Source organism: Prionailurus bengalensis, chromosome D2 (assembly GCF_016509475.1).
Source record: "Prionailurus bengalensis isolate Pbe53 chromosome D2, Fcat_Pben_1.1_paternal_pri, whole genome shotgun sequence".
Classification (NCBI taxonomy): domain Eukaryota; kingdom Metazoa; phylum Chordata; class Mammalia; order Carnivora; family Felidae; genus Prionailurus; species Prionailurus bengalensis.
Window position 1 is genome coordinate 7,070,564 of NC_057351.1, and position 20,741 is coordinate 7,091,304.

Sequence of the window (20,741 nt, forward strand, 5' to 3'; positions counted from 1 at the left end):
CTCAGCGCTGAGCCCGACGTGGGGCTCGACCTCAAGACGGTGAGATAGTGACCTGAGCGGAAATCGAGAGTCGGACTCTTAACCACCTGAGCCACCCAGGCAACCTGAGATTATTCATTCTTAATGCAGCAAATAAAAGAAAAAGTAGACTTTCATTTAATACAGATACATAGACTTAAAAAGATTAGATGAATCAAGCTCATGGCAGTTCTTAAGTTAATGGCAGGCTTTCTGATTTACGCTTGGTTTCTTTAGGATGGCAACTTTTCCTTCTGTTTTATTTTGAGGTGCATTTGGTTACAACTGTTTTGAACACCATGTGCCCATTTATACGAAACTCAGAAGAAATTCAAAATGATCCTTTTACTATAAATCTCCTATATAACCATCAGGAGGAAAAACAAATTTCACCTGTAGCGGGTCAATATACCTTGGGATCAGAAATGAACAGGGGCACCTGGCTGGCTTAGTCGATAGAGTATGGGACTCTTGATCTTGGGGTCATGAGTTCGAGCCCCACGTTGGACATAGAGCCTACTTAAAAAAATGACCAAGACCAAATGGCTTGGTGTCTCCGAAGCAGTTGGCACCCCACCCACACGATGTGCAGAGACACGGGAGACCCATGGAGAGTTTATTTGCTAATCTGGACGTGCGTTTGCAAGTAGGAGACTGGAAGGCTGTGAGGAACTCCCGATACTTTGAGGCTTTCAGCGAAATGGTATAGTGAACTCGCTGGTCGTATTAGTAAGCCTGGGTCTGATGTCACCCAAGTCTGCTTAGATCAAAGGTCATTATGGCCACTCCACCCTTGGCCCTGGTCCACACTCTGCAAGGCAGGTCATTGGTCTGGAGGGGTCCCAGCGGACAGTGAGAGCATGGAGTCTGCAAAAGTCATTCTCCACGACCGTGGCGAGCAGCCATCTTGGGCACGTGTGGTACTCTCAGATCTGGGAATTAGACCCACTATTTTCTTCTTTGCTTTTCTTTCTTTTTTTTTTTTAAAGATTTTATTTTATTTAAGTTTCTTTCTTTATTGTGAGAGAAAGAGCAAGTTGGGAAGGGCGGAGAGAGAGAATCCCAAGCAGGCTCCACACGGGCCAGCACAGAGCCTGACGTGGGGCTCGAACTCACAAACCGTAAGCTCATGACCTGAGCTAAAATCAGGAGTCGGATGCTCAACTGACTGAGCCACCCGGAGCGCCCCGACTATTTTCTTTAGCACTGGAGCGAGCCTTCCTTGATTTGTCTCCTTTAACTCTGTTTCACACTGAAACAGGCCTGTGCTCTGCAAGCATGAGTTGAAAATGGGCAGGGTCGGGTGGGTGGTTGTGGCTTTCTTGGTTTTGGCACCTGGATGACAAAGGGCCTGGGGAACAAGCTGTCATTCATCAGCGGAGCACACTGGATTTCTGTCCTGCAGTAAGGGTGGGCCAGAAGGAGTCACGGTGGAGGAATGAGTTAGCACCCCTGTTACGAAGCACCGCGCCCTCCCGAGTTACCTTGAACGCCCCCTTTGCTGCTGGAGCAGCAATGGCCCTTATTTTTAAACTTTCTTTAAATACAATATACATACAGAAAAATCTATAAATCTTACCTGTAGTGCCCAGTGAATTTTCATAAGCACACCTGTGTACCCAACACCTAGACTGAGAAACAGCTGCCAGCGGAGTCTCAGAAGCTCCTTCCAGTCTCCCTCTCTCTCTCTCCCTCCCTCCCTCCCTCCCCCAAGGTCACCATCTGATTAGTCCTGCCAGATTTTGAACTTTACGTAAAAGGAATTGTGTGTTACAGACTCTCCTGTGTCTGGCTCCTCGTGCCCAAGTTGTATTGAGGAGGTCATCCGTGTTGTGTGTGTGTGTGTGTGTGTGTGTGGCCGGAATTTGTTCATTCTCACTGCCGTGTGGCCCTGATTCTCCAACCAGGGCCGACCGGGTCCCTCCGGGGACATTGGCGATGTCCAGAGACAGTTTCTGGTTGTCACAACTGGGAGCAGGGAGAAGGTTGGTGCTAACCGTCCTGAAATGCACAGGACCGCCCCCCACCACAATGTATTCAGCCACGCATGTCTTAGGGCCTCGGCTTCGGCGTCCAGGAGCATCATACAGCTCAGCCCTAGCTTGGCAATTCTTGAAGTCACGCTTACCACAGTCTCCTCGAAATAAAGAAACTTCCAAACAGGAGACGCTCGTCATTTCAGGTGAAGGTTAGCGTCAAAGTGAATTATCATGTGCAGTCTTAGTCGTAGACCAAAGTTGCATGTTTTGGAACCGGTACAAGAATCCAAAGAGGTTCTGAGTGAGGGAATGAAACGGGCTAACTCAGGGTTTCCATCAAACAATGAATATGTGTAAGAATGTTCTTAAACACGGCTCTCTGGAAGTCTAATCTACACACTATAAACTATTATGAATTTACATACTGTAAACTGGCCCAACTTAATGATGCAGTCACGTAATACGTGAAGAACCTGAGGATGCTTACAGCTGTGCAATCATTATTTCAATCTTATTTTATTTTTATTTTTATTTTTTTTTAATTTTTTTTTTCAACGTTTATTTATTTTTGGGACAGAGAGAGACAGAGCATGAACGGGGGAGGGGCAGAGAGAGAGGGAGACACAGAATCGGAAACAGTCTCCAGGCTCTGAGCCATCAACCCAGAGCCTGACGCGAGGCTCGAACTCACGGACCGCGAGATCGTGACCTGGCTGAAGTCGGACGCTTAACCGACTGCGCCACCCAGGCACCCCATTATTTTTAAAATTTTATTTATTTTGAGAGGGAGGGAGCATGTAAGCAGGGGAGGGGCCGGAGGGGGGTTGCAGTGGGACAGAGAATCCCAAATCCCAAGCAGGCTCCGTGCTGTCAGCACAGAGTCTGACACGGGGCCGGAACTCAGAAACTGTGAGATCGTGACCCGAGCCAAAACCGAGAGTCGGACGCCTAACCATCTGAGGCCCCCAGGCGCCCCACAGCCTGATTTTAGAACATGTCCACCACACCCAAAACATTCCATGTGCCCATTTGCATCACTCCTGTTCCCACCCTGAGTCCCAAGAAGCCAACTGTCTATTTTCTGTCTCCAAAGATTTTCCGGCTCTGGATGTTTCCTGTAAATGGGATCATACAATGCGCGGTCTTTTCCGTCTGGCTTCTCTCGCTTGGTGAAATGTTCTCAAGGTCCATCCACGTTGTAGCACGTATCGTTCGTTCTTTTTATGGCTGAGTAGTATTCCACTGCAGGGATATATCAGGGGTTGATGATCGCCAAATGAGGGACACGTGGGTAGTTTCCAGTTGTGGGCTATTGTGGAAAGCAGACGTGAAGCAGAGCTGGGCAAACGGCCGACACGAGGAGGCCTTTGAAATAGGGACATGATTCTGGGCCAGATGCTATATATCCTTTTTAAAGGTAATTTGCACAATTAAAAAAAAAAAAAATAGAATAGGGGAGGGAAAAGACCGGAGAATGATACAAGGAGCATTAGGCTAACAGGGAAAAGGGGCCTCTGACATTTACCTGTATAGGCCCTGGCATCTTTGAAGGCATTTTGTAACCAAATTGCAAGGCAGCAAAACTCTGCCTTAAAGGGAAGGAAAACGTATGCCTGGTTCCACTAAGAGAAGTCATTAAACATGCCACGCTTTTTAAATCCCATTTTTGTCATGTCAATTGAAAGAAATCCAAGTTTACATCTTTATCCAGGTTCAACAAATGCCTAACATGAGAGAGAGAGAGAGAGAGAGAGAGAGGAAGGAAGGCAGATAGATGTGGAGAGGGGAGGGAAAAAGAAACAACAACTAAAACTTTTGCTCAACTGATCCAGGTTTCCATTTTGGTAAAAGATCTTCCATAAAAGATCTGTTTGCTTAAGGTTTGCTAAGTTAGCTCGTTTGTGCGTCTGCAGGAGAGCAAAGCGGAACGTTCTGCCCTGTGCCCCAGCCTCGCCCGCACAAATCAACAGAGGGACGGCTTGTGAGGTAGGCACACAGAATCCAGTCAGCTCAGCCTTGGGGCTAATTTTTCCAGTTGAACCAAGAAGACCCTTGTTGGGGGCGGGGGGGGGGGGGAGCAGAGTTAATAACCAACATTCAAACAAGGCGTCTTTATAATGTACCGTGAGGGGATTTCCCAGGGCTGTGAAACCACCTACCTCAATGGGAGCTGTCCGTACTTGAGTTGGAGCTTTAAGATTAGGTCCTTGAGATGGAAAGCGTGTGTTTGATAACCGTGCAGAATGTTTGTGTTCGAGAAAGGTTAGGAAGCACGCAGCTGAAGAGACGTTTGCAAAAGAAAGACGGCAGTCACTGGAAGTGGGCATGAAATGGTGCAGAGTGACTCATTCCATCATCCATATCAGGCCATCTTTTTTGTTTTGTTTTTTTTAATGTTTATATATATACTTTGAGAAGGGGGAAGCAGGGAGAGGAAGAGAGAGAATCGGAAGCAGTCTCCATGCTCCGCGTGGAGTCCAGCGTGGGGCTCGATCTCACGACCCTGAGATCGTGACCTGAGCCAAGATCAAGAGTCCGATGCTAACTGACTGAGCCACCCAGGCGCCCCCGTGTCAGGCCATCTTATCAAGTGAGGCAGCGCTGACGGGGTTGATGGCAGAGGTCGTGCCGAGCTCAGAAGGTGGGGGTGGCCCTCGTGCCCCTTCTCACCTCCTCGGCGCCGGGAACAGGAGGGGGTGTGCCTGTCCTCACAAGGAGGAGGAACACGGAGGACAAGCATGGGCAGATTGATGCTGTGGTGACAGGGAGGGGAGGCATCTGGAAGTCTCTCTTCTTCGCCCAGGGAGCGGGGAGGCTGCAAAGCCCGGAGATGCCGTTGGCCTTCCCCGTAATTCTGAGGCTACGGCCGAGTATCCCAAATCGTGTAGCTTCTCGCCTGCCCAGAAGCACGACGGTGCGACAACGGGGGCCTTGTGTGTGTCTGAGGGGACGCGCCTCACACTCGCCGTGTTCCCATCGCAGAACACGAGAGCGCGGAGTGGCTCCGCGGTGACCCTGCAGGACTGTGGTGGCACCGTTGTGTCCTCGCGTCCATCCATGAGGGTTTGAACACGTGGCCGGGGGTCAGGCTCACTAGCAGCTCTTTTAGGCTTCTTCCGCGTACTCAGCTGAAGTATCTTCTTCATGTAACCCATAGAAGCAGGCAAGGAGGGAAGGGACACGCAGCCTGCACAGCCATTTGATCCGTTGATAGTCACGTCGTCCCACTCAACGCACGTTGTCCATGAACTGCAGCAAAACAGAGGTGCACGGTGATTTGAATGCATGATCCATGGAGACGAAGCCAGCCCGTCAGGTTAATCCTGTTTTGTTTTGTTTTGTTTTGTTTTACTTTTTCTTCTTTTTTTAATTTTATTTTTTATTTTTTTAAAATTTACATTCAAATTAGTTAGCATCTACTGCAACAATGATTTCAGGAGGAGATTCCTTAGTGCCCCTGACCCATTTAGCCCATCCCCCCTCCCACACCCCCTCCAGTAACCCTGTTCTCCATGTTTATGAGTCTCTTCTGTTTTGTCCCCCTCCCTGTTTTTATATTATTTTTGTTTCCCTCCCCTTATGTTCATCTGTTTTGTCTCTTAAAGTCCTCATAGGAGTGAAGTCATATGATTTTTGTCTTTCTCTGACTAATTTCACTTGGCCTAATACCCTCCAGTTCCATGCCCGTAGTTGCAATCTTTTTGATTGCCGAGTAATACTCCACTGTATATATATACCACATCTTCTTTATCCATTCATCCATCGATGGATATTTGGGCTCTTTCCATACTTTGGCTATTGTTGATAGTGCTTCTTTAAACATGGGGGTGCATGTGTCCCTTTGAAACAGCACACCTGTGTCCCTTGGAGAAATGCCTAGTAGCACAATTTCTGGGTCATAGGGTAGTTATATTTTTAGTTTTCTGAGGACCCTCCATACTGGTTTCCAGAGGGGCTGCACCAGCTCGCGTTCCCACGAACAATGCAAAAGAGATCCTCTCTCTCCGCATCCTCGCCAACATCTCTTGTTGCCTGAGTTGTTAATGTGAGCCATTCTGACAAGTGTGAGGTGGAATCTCATTGTGGTTTTGATTTGCATTTCCCTGATGATGAGGGACGTGGAGCATTTTTTCATGTGTCGGTTGGCCATCTGGATATCTTCTTTGGAGAAGTGTCTAGTCATGTCTTTTGCCCATGTCTTCACTGGATTATTTGTTTTTTGGGTGTTGAGTTTGATACGTTCTTTATAGATTTTGGATACTAACCCTTTATCTGATCTGTCATTTGCAAATATCTTCTCCCATTCTGTCAGTTGCCTTTTAGTTTTGCTGATTGTGCCCTTTGCTGTGAAGAAGCTTTTATTTTGATGAGGTCCCCATAGTTCATTTTTGCTTTTGTTTCCCTTGCCTCTGGAGACGTGTTGGGTAAGAAGTTGCTGCGGCCAAGATCAGAGAGGTTTTTGCCTGCTTTCTCCTCGAGGATTTTGATGCCTTCCTGTCTTACATTGAGGTCTTTCATCCATTTTGAGTTTATTTTTGTGTCTGGTGTAAGAAAGTGGTCCAGGTTCATTTTTCTGCATGTCGCTGTCCAGTTTTCCCAGCACCATTTGCTGAAGAAACTGTATTGCACTGAATATTCTTTCCTGCTTTGTCAAAGATTAGTTGGCCAAACGTTTGTGGGTCCATTTCTGGGTTCTCTATTCTGTTCCATTGATCTGAGTGTCTGTTCTTGTGCCAGTACCATACTGTCTTGATGATGACAGCTTTGTAATATAGTTTGAAGTCTGGGATTGTGATGCCTCCTACTTTGGTTTTCTTTTTCAAGATCGCTTTGGCTACTCGGGGTCTTTTCTGGTTCCATACAAATTTTAGGATTATTTGTTCTAGCTCTGTGAAGAATGCTGGTGTTATTTTGATAGGGATTGCATTGAATATGTAGATTGCTTTGGGTAGTATCAACGTTTTAACAATGTTTATTCTTCCTATCCAGGAGCATGGAATCTTTTTCCATTTTTTGTGTGTCTTCTTCAGTTTCTTTCATAAGCTTTCTCTAGTTTTCAGTGTATAGATTTTTCACCTCTATGGTTAGATTTATTCCTAGGTATTTTATAGTTTTTTTGTGCAACTGTAAATGGGATTGATTCCTTGATTTCTCTTTCTGTCACTTCATTGTTGGTGTATAGGATTGCAACCGATTTCTGTGCGTTGATTTTATATCCTGCGACTTTGCTGAATTCATGAGTCAATTCTAGCAGTTTTTGGGTGGAATCTTTTGGGTCTTCCATATAGAGTATCATGTCATCTGTGAAGAGGTAAAGTTTGTCCTCCTCCTGGCCGATTTGGATGCCTTTTATTTCTTTGTGTTGTCTGATTGCAGAGGTTAACCCTGTTTTAAAGAAACAAACAAACGAACCAACAAAAATCCTGGAACGCCTGGGTGGCTCCATGATTAAGTGTCTGCCTCTTGATTTTGGCTCAGGTCGTGATCTTCCGGTTTGTGGGTTCAAGACTGGAGTTGGGCTCTGTGCTGACGGCGTGGAGCTTCCTGGGGATTCTCTCTCACCCTCTTTCTCTCTCTGCCTCTCCCCTGCTCGCTCCCTATCTCTCTCTCAAAATACATAAATAAACGTTAAAAAAAAACCTAGTGTACCCTCCCCCACCCCCACCGGACCTCAGGTTTTGACATGCCTAAGCTAGGTGATTGCTGCCCAAGGCTCCTTCCACCTGCTGTGTGAACGCGGCCACGGGGCGTGTGCTCAGTGTGGATCCTCCACGGATGGAGTCTCAGTTCCAGAAGCAGGGCCACGTCTCTCGGGCTCCCTGCCTGCCGCTCCCTGTAGGCGTCCTCGGGGAGCGGCCCGCCTGGGACCGGGCGGATGCGTGGTCCGCCAGCTCAGGGTGGCCGCCCTGTGTTTGAACACTACCGATCCTGTTGCTTTGCCTGTGTTTGAGCTTTGGGTAAACGCCATCATACAGCATGCGCACTCCTTTCGTGTCTGGCCTGTCTCGGCGTCGCGTTCGCCAGACCCACCCTATCGCGTGTCGTCGCGCGTGTGTCCGTCCTCCTTGCTGTGGGGTGTTCGTCCAAGTGTGAAGACATTGGCTTACTCGCCAGGTGACTGCTGAGTGGCAGCTGGGTGTCTTTGAATATTGATAACAGTCCTGGGAGGTAGGTGCCGTTGCTGGGTCCATTTGGCAGCTGCCGGGAAACTGAGGCTTGGAGCGGCTTTCATATTTATGATGATGATGATGATGTTATTATTATTATATTTATCATCATTATTATTAAAACAAGTTGTGCAGGTCGCTTGAGCCCAAGAGCCCGTGCTGTTCACCGTCCCGGTCACTTTTCTGCCTCAGTGCCCGACTGAGCCCTGTGGGGAAGCAGTTCCTGGGTCTGATCGTCTCCTGTCCCCTTGAAAGGGTTCAGCTGTGACGCTGTGGCAGCGGGCCCGGAGACAAAATCTCTGTCACCGGCCATGTGGACCCGTCTCTGCCTCCGGGACCAAGCTTTGTTCCGAGGAGAAGTTTGCTGCACTTAGATGAAAAGCTCTCCCACTGGTTCACCTGACATTTCTGAGTCCCCGGGAGATCCCGTGTAGGCTGGCGCTGGGCTCCTCTTTGCAAAGACCTATTGAAAAGCAGGATTGACTCTTCCGAGGAGGGGGGAGCGGGTCTGTTTTGTTAGCACACCTTTGGCTTTATAACTGTTAAGGCTCCACTTTTCACAGGTGGAATGTGAAGAGACCTGTTTGGGTTGGATTTTTTGGGTTTTTTTTCCCCCCTCTCGTTTTTCCTGTATTGAGGAATTCTTTTTCCTGTGTGTAGCCTCCTCTGGCTCTTTGTAGGAAAAGAAATAGCAACTCACATTTATGTTTTTTAGAGAATTTCCACGGATGTATTTTCCTTCCTCCTGCCTCTCAAGTGACAGGACGTTCAGGCAGAGGTGGTTTAACATTGAAAAGAAAGATCAATTTCCCAGCCTTGGGTCCAGAACCAGGAAGCTGATGGCAAGTCCGTTCTTGGCATCTCCCTGGGGCGAAATCGCGGAGCACACACAGGGCCACCCGTTCCCAAGTTCCCTCATCCGTAGGACATGACATATTCCACTCCTTCATCCCTGACCGTTTTAGAACAGGGAAGGAGGTTGCTGGATCTTTGGTGACATGATGGCCAGAGACTCCGCACCCAGGAAGGCTCATCACTCACTTTGTTTCCTGCTCTGGAGAATAAGAAGGAACATTTGGCCGCCTTCAAGTCTGGACGGAAGTTTCTGTTTGTTAGTTGGTTGTGTATGTGTATAGGGACAGGTTAAAACCAAGTTTGTTCTAAAGGCCTTTCATTCGAATGAAATATGCAGGCTGTTTTCCGTAGAACTTCATCCTTTTCTTCCAGACACTTCTTTCCGCTGCGGAAATCTGTGAGCCTTGTCAGCCAGGAGAGTGGCAGTTCTCCAAGAAAAAAAAAAAAAAAAAAAGAAAAAGAAAGAAAAAAGAAAGAAAGAGAAGAAAAAAGGCCATTTTACTCACTGGTTGACAGAGGGGGAGAGTGTGGCCACCTAGGAATGTCTGAGTTGCTCAGTCATGGATCCTGAGGTTGAATTCTCTTCCCCACAATGTCTCCATATAGTCTCCCCATGCCCTGCTACACAGCCTCCCCCCTCCCCGTCCTGTTCCAACCCCCTCCCCTAGCCCACGACTCTGCTCACCACCAGTTTCCAGGTAATGTGTGAAAGCTGCATGTTCTTAATATAGGCTATAAGTCTTGCTGGAAAAAATGATCTAGACTTTGAAAACCAGTGATGTCTGAAATTTCAGAACCAGTAAAACTTCAGTCTCTTGCGATGACACATACTGTGTTCCTGCAACCCAGTTGTTTCTAGCAGCTAACAGTTTGGAAGCAGGACTTTTTTTTTTTTTTTTAAATTTTGAGACAGCGTGTGAGCAGGGGAGGGGCAGAGAGAGAGAGAGGGAGAGAGAATCCCAAGCAGGCTTCATACCGTCAGTGCAGAGCCGGATTCAGGGCTCAGTCCCACGAACTGTGAGATCATGACCTGAACTGAGATCAGGACTCAGACACTTAACCTACTGAGCTACCCAGGTGCCCCTGAGACCGTCTTATTTTAGATTTTCGCTGCTTAATTTACTTACTAGACTAGTGCACTCAGGTAAAGGAACTAGAATGTAAATATGCGAAAGTTTACACCCACTTCAAAAGGAAGTGATGATTGAATAGGAAATTGCACATAGTCTTTTCTGAATTTGATGTAATCTTTTAAATGACCGGATTCAAAACTGCCCTAGTAGGCATAATGTCACCTACTTTCCTTCATATACTGGTTTGTTCTAAAGTTCCAATCAAATGAATTGTGTATCCTTAAAGCCCTTATTTCTAGCAGGGTTGAATTTGATCAAGGGGAAGATGAATGTGTACTATGTAGTCAGGTATAACCTGGAGCCTTCGTATAAAGTAAAAAATTATTATGGTTGAATCTACATTGTTCTAAGGAATTTATAACTCATTATAAGCACTTTCATTTACAATGACACTAAATAAAAAGCTAATTCACATATATTTTCCCAGTACAAGAATTAGGCATGTGGGACTTCTCATAAATTCATCAAGCCTCAGGATTGCAAAGACTTTATACTATTGACCATTGAGGTTATATATTCTCTCTTTTATATATTCTCTCTTCTTCAGAGGAAAATCCTCAAGAATGATAGACATTTCTAAGAAACAAAAGCCCAACCACTCTTTTTTATTCAGACTTTCATTTTGTTTTAAAGACTGACCAAAACAACTCTGTATTTACGTTCTTTCCTTACTTTTCTTTTCTCGCTTGACGTGGTACTCACGTTCCGTCACACCAGTTGTGTCCAAGCTGTAGTATAACCAGAAAAATTGGAGTCCCGACTGAAAGAAAAGATTGATCGATTCCACTACACTGAAAAAACTAACTCTGTGGCGAGCAACATTGTAAGCAGGTCATAAGTCATACCAATCCCAAAGTCAGGGAGCAAAGAACCGATGGGAAGATTACTGCCAATAGAAAGAGCTCCTATAAATCAACTAGCACAAGACCAAGAATGCAGTAAGAAGATGGGGGAGGGGTACGAAGGAAAGCTTAAAAAGTAAATGAGTAAAGGAAATACAAACAAGCCTAACGTAATACAAGGTGTGCAGCATCATTCTATTCTAAAATAGAAATTCAAAGTAAAATCATATTGAAATACCATTTTTTACCCAGTAGATTAGAAGAAACCCGAAAGTCTTGATAACATACCCTGGTGTCAGTGCTGTCGGGAACCTGGAACTTGTGTATCGATGGTGAATGTGTAGCTTGGTGTACTTTCCGGAATCTTCTCTGGAAGGCAACTTAGTTATATGTATCAATATGCCCGTATTGATTGACCACCTAGTGATCCTACTTCTGAGAATTCATCCCATCGGCATAGTTTCACATGGGAGAAATTAAGCACATGGTAATCCATTGCTGCATTGTTTACAGTAGTAAAACATTGTAAATGTCTATCAAAAGCTAGCCACATTATGGTATATCCGTACCGTGGAACACTATGTGGGTAAAACGAATAAGAAAACTCTCTGCATGGAGGTGGAAAGATTCACCAAGATAGAGCTGATAAAGATGTGTAATAGTGTGGAAAGGAGGATGAAGCAATTAAACATTAAATACAGATTTTAAGTTTTGTTTCTGTTCGCATCAAGAAACTGACAGGATATGGGGCACCTGGATGGCTCCGTTGGTTAAGCATCCGGCTTCGGCTCAGGTCATGATCTCACGGTCTGTGAGTTCCAGCCCCGCATCAGGCTCTGTGCTGACAGCTCGGAGCCTGGAGCCTGCTTCCGATTCTGGGTCTCCCTGTCTCTCTGCCCCTCCCCCGCTCACACTCTGTCTCTCTCTCAAAAATAAATACATATTTTTAAAAAATTTTAACAAAACGGAACTGACAGGACATACGAGGAACTAATAGAAGGGGTTACGTATCTTCGGAGGTGGGAAGGGAGGCGGGTAGACCTTCTCGTGTAACAGAAAGTTTGTGAGTCATGTGGATATTACTTATTCACAGTTCAGTGTTAAAGATGAAGAATGGCGTGGTGCATGGACCCGGAAGCAAGAGACAGCTTGGGCTTTAGGGGGGAAATTCTAAGGGTTCAGACTGACGGGTGCGTAGAAGCTGGAGGTAGAGGGTGTGTGAGGTGAGGTGTCAAAAGATGGAACTGTCACAGCAGAGGGCCACCCACCGAGCCGTGTCAGAGCTGCTGGGTAAGAGTCAACCCAGGTGAGCAAAGGTGGTTTCTAAGAAGTCTTAGAATCAACAGCTGGGGCCAGAGGCTCCAGGAGAATGGGCCATGTGCCCAGGAGTGGATCTGGGGTAGAAATGCCCCAGTCATTTCTAGGAACCAGATCCAAGTCAATGGGAGTGGAGGTCGGGAATAAAGGTATGAAATACGCAAAACACGGGTTTTCTAGATCCTGGACTTATCCTCTGGAGGGGAAAAAATGGCTTCTTGTAGGCAGCCTGTCTCCACTCTTGGGTTTTGTCAACCAGCCCCAGGCACGTCTTTGTAAGGAAGCCGTGGTAACGACTCGTTTGCACCCCGTGTCTAATGACTAAACTGAGTGTGTAAGACCCTCAAAGATTGTTCAGTTTGGAATAAGAAGACTTGGACTTGAGATTCTGTGTGACCGTGGGTCAAACACTTGACCTCTTGGCACCTTAGCTTTGCTGTCTGTGAAATGGACCTGATGGGGCATGCTGTTTTGTGAGGCTTTAGAAACTCTAAGTTTCGGTAAGGGACTGACCACTGAGATATTTTTTTAATTTTTATTAAAAATTTTTAAAATATTTATATTTGAGAGAGAGACACACACAGAGTGCGAGTAGGGGAGGGGCAGAGAGCGAGAGGGAGACACAGAATCCGAAGCGGGCTCCAGGCTCTGAGCCGTCAGCACAGAGCCCCATGTGGGGCTCGAACTCCCAAGCGGTGGAGATCATGACCTGCGCGGAAGTCGGACGCTTAACCGACTGAGCCACCCAGGCGCCCCCTGAGATATTTTTGTATATGCTTGAGTCAGGAGGGCCCTGTGCTGTGTGCTCTGCGCGGAGTTAGAAATGCAGGGCACGAAGAGCTTTTACAGCTGGAGAATCAGGGAGAATGCCCCTGAATTTTGAGGGATAAGGTTACGTTTCTTTCTGTACTACATGTTTCATGGCAGAGGAGGACTGAGCAGAGAGAATCCCTTGGGCTGTCTGGATAATTTTAGCTATGATCGGTCACTTAATTGTTGTATTGTAATTATTAGTAATAATAACTATTTTAATTATCATTAACAACAAGCATAGCTAGCATTCAGGGAGGGCTTAGCTATTGGTCAGGCCCTACTGTTTTATGTCCATTCTCTCATCTAATCCTTGTGACAGCTCAGTTAGGCAGACTGTTACACAGGCGATTTTCCAGGGATAGGAATGGAGAGGTTAAGGAATTTGCAAGAGGCGTGCGGCTGGCAGGTCGGAGAGCCGGTGGGGGGGGACCCCAGTCGCTGCCCGTGCCACCCATGTTTTAAGCTTTAGACCATTCTGCTGTTTGAAGGGAACATGCGTCCAGTCTGGGGAGGAGAGGTGGGGGCCGGCGCTTCTGTTCATATGTAGGTCGGGTTTTAATTGATATTGTTGAGTTCCTCTGCCAGGGCTGATAAGTATGGCTTAGCCCCAGATCTGTAACTCTGCCAAGATTTTGAAAAGATTTTTACCCCTCCTGTCACCAGTGCCCCTGCATTGGCTGCCATATTCTTCCAAGAGTAGTTCAGCATCAGGCCCTCTACCTGTGCCCATAATACACATTAGAATTAGGGGCACTTGGGCGGCTCAGTCGGTTATGTGTTCGACTTCGGCTCAGGTCATGATCTCGAGGTTTGGGAGTTGGAGCCCCACATCGGGCTCTGTGCTGACAGCTCGGAGCCTGGAGCCTGCTTGGAATTCTGTGTCTTCCTCTACCCCTCCCCCACTCACACTCTGTCTCTCTCTCTCTCTCTCTCTCAAAAATAAAAATAATAAAAACAGTTAAAAAAATGGATCATCTTTAAAAAAAATAGAATAACAAACCTTATCTTATGGACTGTCACGGGCATGACGAATTAGTTTCACTGAAAATACTTAATATTCATTTCAGTAAATTTTAATTTCTTTTAACATTTATTTATTTTTGAAAGACAGAGACAGAGCACGTGTGGGGGAGGGGCAGAGAGAGAGGGAGACACAGAATCCAAAGCAGGTCCAGGCTCTGAGCTGTCAGCACAGAGCCCGACGCGGGACTAGGACCAGGAGATCATGACCTGAGCCGAAGTCAGACGTTTAACCGACTGAGCCACCCAGGCGCCCCTCATTCAGTAAATCTTAAACTCCTTCAATAGGCCAGACACATGGATTCCAGGACAAATGTGGGTGCAGACTCGACCGAACTCCTAATCTGGGGAAGCAGACAGAGCTGTCGGTTAATAACCATAATTAACATCAAGTCTCTTACATCAGCTAGCGTTCTGACATTTGCCTGTGCGTTAAAATCATCACGTTTGTACTTCCCAAACAAACAAACAAACAAGCCAGTTTCTCGGGCCTTACCCCACAGTCTCTTGGGGTTGGTCTTGGGAATCTGTATTTTTAACAGATACCCCTCAGAGTTCTGCAGTTAAGTTTGGGAAGCGAGATACGGGCAGAAGCAGGATACTGTGGGATCCGAGGGAGAAGCTAAACCCGTCTGTGGGTGGGAAGATGAGCCAGAGGCTCACAGCAACGTTGAAGCCACACCGGCAGGAGTGAGGGAGCATCGGGTATGTAGAGAACAGGACGTTACAAGGAGGGAGAATGTGGGTGAAAGCGCAAAGCAAAAAAAAAAAAAGGAAGGTTTGTTTTGGATGGGTGCCGGGGGTAAAGGCCAAGAAAGGCAGTAGGTAATGCTGAAAAAGGTGGTCATGACCCCCGTGTGAGGTCTGTGGGCTTCAAAGAAGCCAATAGACTTTATTTTAATGTTTATTTATTTTTGAGAGAGAGAGAGAAAGTGTGAGCAGGGGAGAGGCGGAGAGAGAGGGAGAGAGAAAATCCCAAGCAGGCTCCACACTGTCCGCACAGAGCCTGATGAGGGGCTTGAACTCTCCAACTGCGGGAGCATGACCCAAGCCGAAATCAGGATCAGACGCTTAACTAACAGAGCCACCCGGACACCCCAAAGCCAAATGATTTTAAGCAAGAGAATTTTACTCTTGGTAAAGGAGGGGAGTGACCCGATGTGGGGGGAGAGGCGGGGGTTCCGTCTGAAGGCCGTCTGGGATGTTCTCATGAGCAATTAGCTAACTGCCAATAGCGGGGTGGCTTGAGGGGTATTTCTTAGCTAAGATGGACAGCACTTACTGATAAATTGTGGTTTGTTTTGTTTTAAGAGGGAAGGCACAGTAGGGTGGCCGAGCTTAACTAACGGGGAGAAGTGAGGTCATTGCATGTGGCAAAGGAGCCGGGGGGGGGGGGGGGTGGTGATGACAGGAGATGAATTCTGCCTTGATCCTGCTGCGTTTCAGAGGCCCTGGGGGACCGCATGTCCTGGGCATTTGTGTGTCTGAAGATGGAGATTTGGAGCCCACAGCGGAACGACGGTAGACAATGCCCTACCTTGCGGAGAGCCACTCAGGGTGCACTGGGGAAGGCAGAAGGCTGGCTAGGGGGGATGAGGACAGCTTTGGCACTGGAAGCCGCTGTTACAAACACTTTGCATGCAGCTGTTTATTTATTTAAAAATTTTTTGATGTTTATTTCTGAAAGAGAGAGAGCACAAGTGGGGGCGGACAGAGAGAGAGGGAGCCACAGAATCCGAAGCAGGCTCCAGGCCCCGAGCTGTCAGCACAGAGCCCCATGCGGGGCTCGAACTTACGGACCGTGAGATCATGAGCTGAGCCAAAGTCGGACGCTCGACCGACTGAGCCACCCAGGCGCCCCCACGCAGCAGTTTCTTTAATCTGTCTGAATCTCCCGGTGGGCATCAAAGTCATATGGCAATGGGTTAGAGTCCTAGTATCCTAATAATAATAATAATGCCAGTGAGCTACAAGAAAGGCGTTCATCTGGCTCTTTCACAAACGCCCTTGGCTTTGCTCCTCCTCACTGAAGTAGGTGCCTCTCTGGGTGCACTCGTGATGGTTGATGGAGACACTGGGCCTTCCGATCTCAGTTTCGGTCCCCGAGTTCTCGTCATTGAATCATCAAAAAATGATCACAGTACTATACATTTAAAAGAAAGACTTGAGCTGGGCAGGATGATTGTGTTTATCTCAGAGCATGATGAGTTTAGTGACCTTTCTTACCCTTAGGTATCGGCCTCACCCTGCACGTAGGACAGTCAGTGTGGCAGGGGAAGTTGTAATTTACTTGTGTTCGAGCACAGAGTGAGTGAGTTTCGCACGCGCGAGCATCTTGATACGAACTCTTCAGAATGGTGATTTCAGGCCATTTCAGGCTGAGGAACTCTTTTAGTTGACGATGATACTCGTTTTAGTTTGGCAATCGTTGCGTTACTTGTTTTGCAGTTGTGGAAAAACAGTGGCATAATCCGTGAGAGGTAGTGCTTAGGAAGTATGTGGCCCGTTTAACTTATTCAAGAAATGCCTTCAGTTGACGTCCAGTTTAATATTTTACCGGATTCAGGTGATGGTGTGGATTTCAGCACTAACTGGAATGCACTGAGTCCCATCAGCTGCGGTGAGACTCCGGAGATATGGGAGACTCACTAGAAACCCCAAGTGCAAACTGTTTCACATTTGGGGCAGATTTGATGCAGATTTCAAAGAATGCACGAGAGATTGTTTAAGGATATCTGCTTCAGTCCATCAGCCAACGGAATATTTGTCAAACTTCTATTATTCATCCAACAAATATTTACTGAGCACTTGGTGAAGCCTAGGTACTGCACATTTTCTATCTCCTTTTTATCCTTGCAGCAGTTAGCAAGAATTGTAACCCCACAATTTTGCAAGATTTAGAGAGGTCAGGCTTAGCTTGTTCAAGGTGCGAGGGGAGCCAGAATTTGACCCGAGTCTGAACTGGCCAGCCTTAAAATCCGTATCATTTCCTCCTAGCTGGTCCTTGTCAGGAATAGAAGACACATAAGCCATAGCTTCCCACACTTAGGGTTGACAGTGAAGTCTAAAACAGAAGACTTAAGTCTCTAAGCGTGTAAAGCATTAGGTCTGCGTGCAGAACATCCAAGCGCGCCTGGGTGGCTCAGTCAGTTAAGTGTCCGACTTCGGCTCAGGTCATGATCTTGCAGTTCGTGAGTTCGAGCCCCGTGTCGGGCTCTGTGCTGACAGCTCAGAACCTGGAGCCTGAGTCGTCAGATTCTGTGTCTCCCTCTTTCTCTGCCCCTCCCTCCCCTGCTCATGCTCTGTCTCTCCCTGTCTCTCAAAAATAAATAAATGTAAAAAAAAAAAAATATTTTAAAAGATTTTACTCTACAAAGTACAGAAAAAAGAACAAGATACATATGTTAACAATGAGTGAGGTCATTGTCCAGAGTATAGTAAATTACGACGGAGAGAGATGACTATGCAAATGTCATTTGTAACTTACGTAGAAATGCATATTCTTACTAGTAACTAATCTAGGAGGGAAAAAATAAAATAAAACCACAAACACAGCACATGAGTTGGGTTATGTAGAAACAAGCATATGGCAGTCTGGTGGTTTTGTCTTTCTGGAATGAATTGGCAGTCCATAGTGAGACCTAGGAAATAGTTCATGACCTTTAATACTTAACCATTTCATTCTGAGTTAGACGTCCCAAGGAAATAACCTGAAAGGGAAGAAATATAAATACACATTGATAATTATAAAACATTTGAAGGTCTTCACATTGAGAATGCCAACAAAGCGAGATGTTTATTTATTTTGTTACTTACTTTGAGAGAGAGAGAGAGAGAGCGAGAGCAAGCAGGGGAGGGGCAGAGGAAGAGGGAGAGAATCCTAAGCAGGCTCCGTGCTGACCGGCTGAGTCCCACGACCCCGGGATCATGACCTGAGCTGAAATCAAGAGTCGGATGCTCAACTGGCCGAGCCACGCAGGCGCCCAGGGAAAGACTTTTTGATTATTTACACTTTTGTGTGGCGTCAAAAGTCCGAATGTGAGTTATCTCATGTAGTCCCCAGTGATGAAGCTGTGACACAGAAGTCACCCGGCTGGAACAGGGAACGTGGGGTGCTGTATAGGCAGAAGGGGGACCTGGCCGTGGTGGGGAAGGGCGGGCGCGCCTGGAGCACTTTCCACCACGGGGACGCCCAGAGGCAGGCAGGACCGGCGTGGCGTTGTCCTTAGGACGGGAGATGGCTGTGTGTGCGCGGTGTGGGAGGCGGGAGGGTGCAGGAGAAATTCAAATCCACTTGACCATCTTCTAGTGAAGACGTTTCGCAGAAGTCCAAACGGCCTGGGAGCGCAGGGAAACCCCTGTCTGACCCACCGGCTCCCGCGTCCTGGTTCCTCTGGCTCTGAACCTTTCACGACACCCGGCTTGGATTCGGATGCCCTGCCCGGCCCTTTCCCCTTTCTTCTAGTCACGCAAAGTCAAGGCTGAGGCTGGGCCCCCCCCTCTCTGCACCGCCCGGCGCCAGAGTCAGAGCGACTGACCTGGGGCTGCGACCCTGGGCTGTGGGACAAGGTCCTTGCACTAGCAGGGGTGAGGCTGCCCTGGGGCAAAGGCCATCCTGTGCGGGTAACTGAGGACTGAGTGGGGAGCCGACACCCTGGTCACTGATGAGTGGACCGGGGTGTGGAGTGTTTACTGGCTGGACCTTGGGTCAAAGGTAATAATAATCACAACAGCAACAACAACAACAACATAGGGTCGTGCACCGAGGTGTGGAGTGTTTACTGGCTGGACCTTGGGTCAAAGGTAATAATAATCACAACAGCAACAACAACAACAACATAGGGTCGTGCACCGAGGTGTGGAGTGTTTACTGGCTGGACCTTGGGTCAAAGGTAATAATAATCACAACAGCAACAACAACAACAACATAGGGTCGTGCACCGAGGTGTGGAGTGTTTAATGGCTGGACCTTGGGTCAAAGGTAATAATAATCACAACAGCAACAACAACAACAACATAGGGTCGTGCACCGAGGTGTGGAGTGTTTAATGGCTGGACCTTGGGTCAAAGGTAATAATAATCACAACAGCAACAACAACAACAACAACATAGGGTCGTGCACCGAGGTGTGGAGTGTTTAATGGCTGGACCTTGGGTCAAAGGTAATAATAATCACAACAGCAACAACAACAACAACATAGGGTCGTGCACCGAGGTGTGGAGTGTTACTGGCTGGACCTTGGGTCAAAGGTAATAATAATCACAACAGCAACAACAACATAGGGTCGTGCACCGAGGTGTGGAGTGTTACTGGCTGGACCTTGGGTCAAAGGTAATAATAATCACAACAGCAACAACAACAACAACGGGTGTATGTGTTTAACTCTTTGCCCCATTCGAAGTCCTGTCCTGCCTCACCTCCCCAGAGCAGCCTTAGCGTGGACCCAAGTCCCTAGGTCCCTTCTGAGTCTGGCTGATTTAGACAAACAACCATGATTTCTCCAGACTAGATTAAATGCCACCCGGGCCACGTAAGATTCACTGTCTTCCTGTGTGTCCTGTGTTTTCTCTGATACTTTATATAGAGAATCACTTTATGCGATCCTTTCAGGAGGTTCCGTGATGTTATTAATGTACCCAGAGTCCCAGAGCCAGGAAGGCCACGAAGCAGGTTTCAAACCCAGGTTTGCTGGACTCCAAACCCCATACTCACCCTACCCCTGTTAATGCTTCAGGGAGCCTTTCTGGGCCAGTGACTGGAAAAAGGGAGGGCTTTTTGCCAAATTTTTCTTAGGGACCCAGAACGGAAATATGCCACCAACGTTATGGTTTCTGCTAGGAAGCGGTGCTCGGTGAGGTGCTGAGGCTCTCTGTTGATACACGCAGGGAAGCAAACATTTTTTTTTTTTCTTTACCGTGTGTTTTGTTTTCCATAGAGAGCATTCTTTTTCTGACAGCCCCTTTCTTTCCAAAGTTTAGAACAGCAGCATATGCTCGCTAGAAGAGAGTAAAGGTTTCAGCAAAGCAAAGTTTTTGGCTGCCCCGCCCCTTTGCAGTTCAAATATCATTCGAAACATCTGTTTCTATTCTGTTTGCCTTTTGGAGAAAATCAAGGGAAGACATAAATAAGAAGCAAAAATGCTTTCCTGAACCAAAAAGCCCAGTACCTGGCCATCTGAAAAGATTTTGTTTGTTGAGACATTGCTGGAATGATAGAACACTTGTACAAACATCAATGATTAAGATTCAGCTAATAAAAAACCCCAAAAAGTCAGAGGTGAACTATTAAACACTACAGTGGGAGCTTTTTTCCCCCAGTGGATTCTGAACTGTTTTTGAAAACCAAGCACTTGGTGGGAACACAATTTACAAGATGGTAACAAAGTTTCCACAGATGAAGAAAGTTTAGAGTTTATTCTGGATCTCCACCTGTGGCGAGAAAAAAAAAAAAAAAACAGCCCAAAGAGAGCAAAAGAACATCTTTGTGGACAAATTCAGCTCTGGTGGGTGTTCGTGCGTACAGGTGGGTGGCCATCCCTTAAGTCAAGGGTGTTGTGATTAGGATCAGAGCCCTTTTTTAATAAAGGCAACAGTGTG

The 20,741-nt window shown here is 47.0% G+C and overlaps 1 protein-coding gene across 3 annotated transcripts in view; it reads left to right on the plus strand.

Annotated features, from left to right (window-relative positions):
• The window catches only part of PAPSS2 (3'-phosphoadenosine 5'-phosphosulfate synthase 2), a 74,428-nt gene that overhangs the window by 17,524 nt on the left and 36,163 nt on the right, over positions 1 to 20,741 (plus strand). The window contains exon 1 of one of the 3 annotated variants that reach the window (XM_043597992.1): positions 5,149 to 5,313. The exons of the other annotated variants lie outside the window; for them this stretch is intronic. Within the exon in view, the coding sequence (XP_043453927.1) occupies positions 5,290 to 5,313 (24 nt within the window). The 5' untranslated portion in view covers positions 5,149 to 5,289. Of the gene's footprint in view, positions 1 to 5,148; positions 5,314 to 20,741 lie in introns of those variants that run through there. 3 annotated transcript variants of the gene reach the window in all.